This window comes from Tenrec ecaudatus, chromosome 18, assembly GCF_050624435.1.
Source record: "Tenrec ecaudatus isolate mTenEca1 chromosome 18, mTenEca1.hap1, whole genome shotgun sequence".
Taxonomy (NCBI): Eukaryota; Metazoa; Chordata; class Mammalia; order Afrosoricida; family Tenrecidae; genus Tenrec; species Tenrec ecaudatus.
The window spans coordinates 70,236,326-70,245,950 of NC_134547.1; the positions used below are offsets into that span (position 1 = coordinate 70,236,326).

The window sequence follows — 9,625 nt, forward strand, 5'->3', positions numbered from 1 at the left end:
AGTAGACCTGCCCGTGTGTTTCAGAGGCTGCAGATAGACAAGCAGTCAGCCTCACCTGAACCCAACACTCAACCCACGGATACCCTTGGGCTCCCTCATGCTTTTGGAAGGTTAATTAGATGTAGCTTCCATGAATATGCATCAAATCAAATGAGCTGGGAGGGCCCATGTAAGGGAGGTGGAAGGACAGGAGCTCCATTGCATTCCATAATGCTCAGAAACCACCAGCCTCTGAGGGAGGAGGGTGTGGCTGCCTGCTCTTGAGTCACAGCCTCAAACACAAAGGGACAGTTCTACTCTGTCCTATAGCATCACTACGTGTCAGAACTGACTCCCTGGCACTCAGTTTGATTGAGGGCTCAGTCTGGGGTGTAGGGAGAAAACACACATCCACTGCCACTGTCTGACTCATGGCAACTCTCTAAGACAGGATAGCACTGCCCCTGGGATCCCGACGCTGTACCTCTTTACAGCAGTAGAAAGCCTAATCGTTCTCTCAGAGCGGCTGGTGGTTTCAAACTGCTAACCTTGCAGTTAACAGCCCAAAGCATAACCACTATGCCACCAGGGTTCCAGGGGATGTGGGGGAGTGACTTATTTATAATTCACCCCCTAAAAATAACTCAACCAAATTCAGTGCCAGGGAGTCTGTTCCAACCCATAGTGACCCTACAGAACAGAGTAGAATTGCCCCTGTGTGTTTCTGAGGCTGTGACTCTCTCTCTCAGAGAAGCTGGTGGTTTTGAACTGCTGACCCTGCAGTCCACATGTAACCCACATGCCACCACCTGGGTCTGCTCCTGCCTCCCCAGCTTTGTTTCATGGAGCTGCAGCTACAACTTCCAAGCCACACGGCTGCAATTTAAGAACTGATCTGCAGACATGGCCACAAGCCGCAGCTTTCCACCAACACCCCAGCACACCGGCTTCCACTCCAGGCAAACAGTAGTTGGGTGGGAACTAGCCCGGTGTGCTGCTTTGCTGGAAAGCACTGGGCACAGGGTCAGAGGGCGGAGAAGAAAGAAGGTGGGCGGTTCGTACTGTGTTAGTTTCCAGGGGATTCTATTGTGACAATTCAGAGGAGTCTGTGGCTGGAGACGGGGATGATGACCCTGCTCACGGTAAGGGAGGGTAGGAGCGGTCTTGAGAACACCTTGGTCTCCAGCTTATGGGGCTGGTTCTCCTGCTTAGCTTCGGGAAGCACGGGCTTGTGGGAGCTGGCAGGGATACGCAGGCCCTTGGGTCTTAATTTGGCTCTGTAGTTGTGAATGCCCTGTCTCTGCAGGAGCTGCAGGGTGGCCAGGTAGTGCATGTTGCTGGGTGGGGGTGGGCAGGGCACACTTCGCTCAGACAGCAGGGACCAGGGCAGGTAGCAGGGCTCGGCTTCCGCCAGCAGCGAGGGCCGGCTGTCCTCTGCAGGGAAGGGTGGCACATCCTTGACCTTGAAGTGCTTGGCCAGCTCCAGGGGTCTCCTTTCACTCTTCTCATCCACTGCTTTCAGTCCCAAGGCACAGGCCACCCCCTCATCCTTGTCCACACTCAGCGCTTCCTCTTCCTGTGGCAAGAGAGCATTTGGACTCTTCTTACCCAGAGCCTCCAAGCCGCTTGGGGGTGAGGTCTTCAGCGGGGGCAGAACCAGAAGGGCCTTGGAAGTCAAGGACTCTGAGAGGGAGAAGTTCTTCTCCAGGCTCCCACAGACGCGCTCCTGACCCTTGGGGTCCTTGCCCTTCACAGTCTCGGGGACGTGCCAGTCTCGAGCACACCAAATGTACTCCTTTATCTGTAGACTTTTTTTCTCACTGCCGTGACAACAGTGGGAAAAGCACGTTTTGCTGGTCTCCCTCAAGGCTGTGCTGCCCTGTTCCTTTCCTGGCCCCGCCTCGGCCTGAGCCCGGGCCTCCAATTTCCCCGGCCCGGTCTGTGGCCTGGCCTCGGGGCTCCCCTGGGTGATGTTGATGCAAAATAAGCAGCTGCTGGAACCTTCTCCGGGCCTGGACTTCTTCCCTTTCTTCCTTGGCCAGATGCAGGCCGTTGGCGAGGTGCTGCCCCAGCCTTGGACCTGCAAGAAATGCAGCCAGTTACCCAGACATAGTGCTGGGAGGGGTGTTCCATGCCAACTCGTGGCGAGCCAATGCAGGGTCCCAAGCCTGTAAATCTCTATGGGAGCTGGCAGCCTTGTCCTTCTCCCTCAAGAGTAGGTTGGTGGGTTTGAATCGCCAACTTTGAAGTCAGCAGCCCCACACCCACGGCACCATCAGGGGAAGACTGTAGAAGTGAAGCCGGGTGTTTTTTTCTTTCGGGATGTGTGGAACTTTTGTAAATGGTGATTGTTGGTGCGTGCTGCCAAGTCAACTCCAACTCATAGCAGCCCCAATGGAGCCCAGAACTGCCCTACCCATCCACCTCCCCCACACACAGGGTTTCCCATGCTGTACTCTCCATGGGAACAGATTACCCCAGCTTTCTCCGTGTTAAAACGTCTTTTCACTTCCATTTTGGCTACAGTCTCCTTTCTTGTTTTAAATGCAGTTTTTCTCTTCCTCCTTTGTGTTTTTGCTTTTAGTTTACTTTGCCAATCTCACTTTAAAAAACACACACATGCACAGCCAAATCCATTGCTGTCAAGCTGATTCTGACTCACAGTGGCCCAAGAGGAGAGAGTAGAACTCCCCCGGCAGGGTTTCTAAGGCTGTCCAGCTTTACAGAAGCAGACTGCCCCAGCATCATCCAGCGTGCAGCTGGTGGGCTTGAGCTGCCAATCGTTTGGTTAGCAGCTGAGCCATTTAACCACCGTGACACCAAAATAAACAAAAACAAATCGGGTACATGATGACCCTATAGACCAAGGAAGAACTGCCCTGTGGGTTTCTCAGACTCTTTTTATAGGAGTAGAAAGCCTCGTCTCTCTCCCTTGCAGTGGCTGGTAGTTTCGAACTGCCAACCTTTAGGATTGCAGCCCAATGCAAACCACTGTGCCAGCAGGACACCTAAAACCTCCTTTATAGTTGTGAATATTTATAAATGGCCCAATTGGATATGATGACTCAATTTTGTCAGATACGCATTCAGAACTATTAAAGTAACAGCAGTGGGCACTTGTACCACCTACAAGGGCTTCTGGAGCCCTGGTGTGTCCAAAGCGCTGCGGGAAGGGGCTGTGGGGCAGGTACAGAGGGGTCCTTGAGCACACCGAAGCCCTGCCTGGTCCCAGGGTCCCACAACTGCCCTGGCCACAGACACCATAGTTAAAATAGAGTGGTCAATACAGATAACCTTTGGGTACCCTTACACTAAGACCAGTTTGTGTTGGATGTCTGAAAGTCAGGTTTTAACTGGGTAGTACCTGTATTTTCATGTGCTGAGTCTAGCAGCCCTCTTGGAAAAACATGTTCGGCAACTATGTTTGTCCCATGTTCCAGGCTATGAGACCTGCCGGCGTTCACTCACATAACGAGTCCTCACCATGGTACCATCGTTCAGGGATCTGTACCTGTTCACCGCTTCCATCATGGCCAACACAAGGAAAACAGAGGGGACCCCAATTTGTCAAATGTGGGGGTACTGGAAGGATAACCGGAATGGGGGAAACTACAGATTAAAGCACTGGAATGGTAGCCTCAGAGGAGAGTGAGCCCTTTCAGAAGCCCCCGTGTATCAGCCTGGATTCCTGCCAGGCCTGTACAGCACAGCAGCACGGTGGATGCCATCTGAGTGGGGCACCGCTGTCTGACTGCCTTTCAAGAGATTTGGCTGCCGTGCAATGCACACATGACCCTTGTTTTCCGAGAAGGAGGTTACGTTCCTTTTTCTTTTTCAAATCATTTCATTGCGGGCTCATACAACGCTTATCACGGTCCATACATACATCAATTGTATATAGCACATTTGTACATTCATTGCCCTCATCATTCTCAAAACACCCGCTCTCCACGTAAGCCCCTGGCATCAGCTCATTTTTTCCTCCTCCCTCCCTGTTCCCCCTCCCTCATGAACTCTTGATAATTTACAAATTATTATTTTGTCGTATCTTACACTGTCCGATGTCTCCCTTCACCCACTTTTCTGTTTTCCATCCCTCCCCCAGGGAGGAGCTTATAAGTAGTTCCCTGTAATTGGTCCCCCATCATTACCCCACCCTCCCACCACCCTCCCAATATCACCATTCTCACCACTGGTCCTGAAGGGATCATCTGTCCTGGATTCCCTGTGTTTCCAGTTCCTATCTGTACCAGTGTACATCCTCTGGTCTAGCCAGATTTGTAAGGTAGAATGGTATCATGCTAGTGGGGGTGGGGTGGGGTGGGGTGGAGGAAGCATTTAGAAACTAGAGGAAAGTTGTATGTTTCCTTGTTGCTACACTGTACCCTGACTGGCTTGTCACCCCCCCACGACCCTTCCTTAAGGGGATGTCCATGATGTTGCCTACGGATGGGCTTTGGATCTCCGCTCCGCACTCCCCCTCATTCACAATGATATGATTTTTTGTGCTTTGATGATGCCTGATAACTGATCCCTTTGGCACATTGTGATCATGCAGGATGTTGTGCTTCTTCCATGTGGGCTTTGTTGCTTCTGAGCTAGATGGCCGCTTGTCAACCTTCAAGCCTTTAAAACCCCAGATGCTATAACTTTTGAAAGCCGGGCACCATCAGCTTTCACCACATTCGCTTATGCACCCATTTGTCTTCAGCAATCGTGTCAGGAAGGTGAGCATCGTGAAATGCAGCATCATGAAATGCCAGTTTAATAGAACAAAGTATTCTTGTATTGAGGGAGTACTTGAGTGGAGACCCAATGTCTATCTGCTACCTTAATACTAAACCTATAAATATATGCACATAAATATATTTCCCTATCTTCATATCTAAATATATTTACATGTGTACATGCCTTTATTTAGACCTCTATAAATGCCCTTTGCCTCCTTGTTCTTTCCTCTGTTTCCTTTGACTTTCCTCTTGCCCCACTATCATGCTCAGCCTTCATTTGGGTTACAGTAATTCCTCTCGGTTACATTGCCCTTGATCATGCCCTACCAGGCCTCCTACACCCTCCTCACCACCAATTTGGATCACTTTTTGTTCCCTTGTCCCTGGGTTTGTTAACACCACTTCCTTTCCCCCTACCTCCCCATCTCCCATGTCCCCCCAGAACTGCCGGTCCCCTTGTTTTCTCCTCCAGATTGTTCATCAGCCTATCTTATTTATGTCCACAGACCTGTGGACATAGTAACATGCACCAAAACAAGACAGAGCAAAACCAAGCAACAAAGAAAACAAAACAACAAAAAGCCAATGACAAAAAAAAAAACAAACACCCCATAACACACCAACAAAAAAGGACTGTTTGTTGGCCTTTAGGAGTGTTTTTCAGTCGAGTCCCATGGGGTGCCAAGCCCTGTCCCCAAAGTCTATTTTTGGTATTCCCTGGGAACTTTGTTGCTCTGTTCCCCTTGCTGTTCTGTTGTATGCCCTTCGTGTTTTGCCTCGGTGTGGTGGGATCAGATCGGGTGCAATTGCCACATTGTGTTTCCAGTGTTATCCCCTATAGGACTATGGGTCAGTGAGTTAAGTCTCTAGTAAGGTATAGGGTTGTAATTTTTCCTGGTACAGTTACCAGTCTCCCTGCATTTGATAAATTCGGACCTGTTCTGGTGTAGCCTTGTCACGAGTGACTGAACCAGTTCCAAGCCTTGCTCCTGTTGTCAATTTAGGTGTTTTGGTACAAATTTACTGATGAGGTAACTGAGGCTCAGAAAGATGGTGGAACAGGGGACATATTTAGGGCAGTGAGACTCTTCAGCATGACACTCTAACTGTGGACACATGACATGAACTCACAGTCCCATGCAACACCAAGAGTAAGGCTATGTAAAGTACGTAGGCTTCCATCAATACTGTGTCTGATACTGGTTCAGTAACCGTCATAAGTACAGGGCAAGCCTTGGCTGTGCATTCAGAAACAGGGCTGAGGGCAGGAGGATATCTCCCAACCTGAGGATGGCCAGCCTTCCAGGTAGGGTGGCCTGTACAATATCTTGTGACCATCATTCCTGCCCCCTCATTACACATGGTCAGCTCCCCAAATTCCTCCAGTTCAAACACTTTAATCAGGGCTTGGCAGGGGTGAGACATTCCCGTCCTTCTCAGTACACCCCCTGAGGTAGGCACTCAAACCAAACTCAACTGTCATGGAGTCAATGGTGACTCACAGGTCAGGACCTCCTGTGGCTTTCCCCGAAGGTCACTGTTGACAGGAATAGAAAACCCAATCGGCATTAGGACATCTCTCAAATGTACTGATGGAAAACAAACTCAGGGAAGTGAACTCTCCTCCAGGTTAGCTATAATATGTGGCAGATTGGGATTTGAATCCAGCTTTTTATTCCAAAGTGTTTGCTCTTCCCCTAAAGTCTCACTGACGCCTTGGATATTTTGCAAAACACACACACCCACCCACACAAACACACACACACATTTTATTTCACTAGTTGCAAAGAGCAGCCTTTCCCAGTTCTGACGACCAAATATGGCTGTCCGACACTGCCAAAGGTCACCTGAGAACTGTGGGAGTAGACCACGAGTCCCTACAGTTCTAGAATGGGGTTCTGTGGTTGGTGAGGGTTCCGAATAGAACCAGTAGCATAGGTGCCTCAGGCCTTTCTCAGCACTGAGGTAAGGAGCTTGGTTTCTGGGGTCCAGGAGATCTGGTGTGGAGCCCTGCTCAGCCACTCACTGGCTATGGTATCCGGCCCATTCGCTCACCTTCTGGGTGCCTCACCTTCTTCCTGAGAACGATGAGACTACTGATAAAGCCGGCCTCACGGGGCTGGTGAGAGGCTGACTGCATCCAGGTATTTGGCGCCCTGCCTGCTAACTGCAAAGTGTTCCTTCCACAGGATGTCCAGCTAGCAGCAGCAGCACCACTACCACCATCAATATGGTACCTGTGTTCTGAGAGTCTCTAGATTGGGCTGGTTCTGTTTTTCTGTGACAGTGACTGCTTTTGAAAAGAGATTGGCCCCAGAACAGACGTCAGAGGGATTGAACACAGGAAGATACTTACTGCTTCTTCCCACCCTGTTCCAATGACAAACTCGTTGACCTTTGCATCTTGCTCAAGTGTGATGTCGCTGATGTTCAGCAGAGAGCAAACATGATCCCTTTCGCTGCTTTGGTTGGGACAGGGAGAGGTCAGCTGGGCTAGCTCTGTGCTTTGCTGCTCAGTATTTATTAAACCGTTCTCACTTAGCTGACCGAGAGCCATCGCTGTGATTGCTTCTTAACGTTTTTAACATCTTCTGCCTGCAATGGGAAATGTAGATTGATCTTAGTTTTTGTTTTGTTTACCTTAGTTTTTAATAGTGTCTTAAAAAGCTAGGTCCTAACTCAAGTGACATCATCAAGACACATTCAGGAACACACTGAGAACAAGTTTGTAATTTGCCATGCACACCAACTACTGACATGATAAAAAGTCAGGCTGATTCCCACGAGCACCTGCCGGCTTTAATTACCCATCCAAGTTGAGAGTGAAGAAGAGGACAGGATGGCTTTAGCACAGATGTGATCCCCAGGGAAGGGATACACAGCGGGGCAGCAGCTGGAACCACCCCACCCTCCCACTCCAAAAATGTCCCCATGAGACTGTGGTCACACCTTCCTTGTCCTCCTCCTCTTGTCTCCAACAACCCTTTGTTTCTGTTTGGGAAATCCTTGAACTGATGGAGCATGTGGCCTAGGCCAAGCCATTAAGTGCATTCACCATCCTACACCTCTAGCCCACGTGCCTACTCCCGAAAACTCAAATTCACCCATCAAGTCGATCCCCACTCAGAGGGAACCTGTAAGGCAGGACAGAAATGCCCCTGTGGATTTTTGAGATTGTAACTCTTTATGGGAGGATACCCACTCTCCCTCCCTGCCCCCCACAGAATAGGAAGTAACGAGTATTGGTGGGGACATGAAGCTTTAGTGCTGACAGGCAACCAGTGCCTTCTGGGGGAATCCTTTGCTTGTGCAGAGCCTAAAACCACTAGCTGCTGGGGACATGGACCTTGCTTTCTCCCACCCTAGCACCCATGGAGCCCTGCCAGGAACCCAGTTTTCACTTTGGGATGGGGTACAGATCGGTACACTGCTTATAACCACCTCAGTTTCACGCCCCCGCTCCCAGGCTGAATGCAGCACTGTATTGGTAATAAAGGAAGTCCCATTTACCTACGGAAGGCTCAAATAGCTTCAGACACCAAAGAAAATGAATAAAATCTGCAAGGAAGAAAATGACATTACAAGTGACTAAAAGCGAGCTGTGGTTCAGTGAGACCATTCTTGACTTCAATGCAGGCGGTCCCAGTTCCATCCCAGCCAATGCACAGACACCACCCATCTATCACCGGGGCTTGCTGGTTGCTATGATGCTGCACAGATTTCAGCAGAGCTCCCAGATGAAAGCAGACTTGGAAGAAGTTCCACTGCCGAGTCAGCAGATGAAAACCCTCTGGATTCCAAGAGCCCCATCCAGGTGTCACTGGGAGGTGGTGTGGGGTTGCCATCAACTGGGGCCACCCCCAAGATAACTCACAACAATACAGTTTCATGTTTTGCGCAGGCCAAGGAAGCATATGCAGATCTTGTGGTCTTGTGAATTACAAATGTCTGTGTCCCACAGAACCTCATGGGTTTACACCACATACACAGCTCAGAAGCAAAGCCACTGATTAAAATAAACTCCAGCCTGAAGTTTTTGTAACAAAGAAACAGGCACTGTTTAGGAGGGATTCAGTACCATCATGATGTTTAGATCAGTAAGTCGTTCTGAGTCAGCAGAACGGTTTTCCTCACTTAATGTGGGACCACGGGAAGCAATATTACCTTCCTATGAATAAAAATGACAAACCAGCTCGGAGTCAGTAACAGCAGTCTTACTCGTCACGTGGTCGGAATCCACACACCAGCTCTCTAGGTGCTCTTGGGCCACAGGTGTTCTTCAAGCTGGACTACTAGAATAGAACACTGGTGGTCTTTCCTAATAAGAAAAAACGTTCTGTTAAAAATTAATAGGATAGGCTATAACTTGTCTTCCTACAACCACACCTTGAAATGTTACTCCACTGCTCATCTGTCAGTTTGCCACAATGTGGTGGTTTGCATGGTGCGGTGACACTGGAAGTTGTGTCACCAGCATTTCAAAAATTAGTATGGCACGGAGGACAGTGTTCATCGGAGCTTTCAGACAAAGGAGAAATGGGCTGTCTACTGCTGAGAATGTTGCCACTGGACTACTCCTGAATAGCAGGGAACACTGTCAGGTATCATGCTGGAAGATCAGCCCCTGAGGTCAGAAGGCACCTTAAATACAACCCAGGAAGAGCTGCCTCTTCAAAACGGAGTCTACCTTAACGGGGGGAATAAAGCAAAGCTCTGTCTTGACGTACAATGCCAGCTGCGATGGGGTAATAGCTACATAACTACAAGGAGTCCTAGTTAGTAAACTGTTACTCAACCACTGAAGCTGTCATCAATATCCTAGGCGTTGGGGAGCTGAAATGGGTGGGTGTTCGCCATTCTGAATCTTAAAAATCATACGATGTATGATGCGGGTTTAACACAATACAAAGGAATGG

General features: G+C 49.4%; 1 protein-coding gene across 1 annotated transcript; it reads right to left on the reverse strand.

Moving 5' to 3' along the window:
- Window positions 1-1,037: 1,037 nt before the first annotated feature.
- Window positions 1,038-8,392, reverse strand: C18H16orf46 (chromosome 18 C16orf46 homolog). The gene is made up of 3 exons (XM_075537041.1): window positions 8,220-8,392; window positions 7,066-7,304; window positions 1,038-2,059 (listed from the first exon to the last, which is right to left on the reverse strand). The coding sequence occupies exons 2-3, from the start codon at window positions 7,264-7,266 to the stop codon at window positions 1,076-1,078; spliced, it is 1,185 nt and encodes a 394-aa protein (XP_075393156.1). The 5' UTR covers window positions 7,267-7,304; window positions 8,220-8,392; the 3' UTR covers window positions 1,038-1,075.
- Between the last annotated feature and the right edge of the window lie 1,233 nt (window positions 8,393-9,625).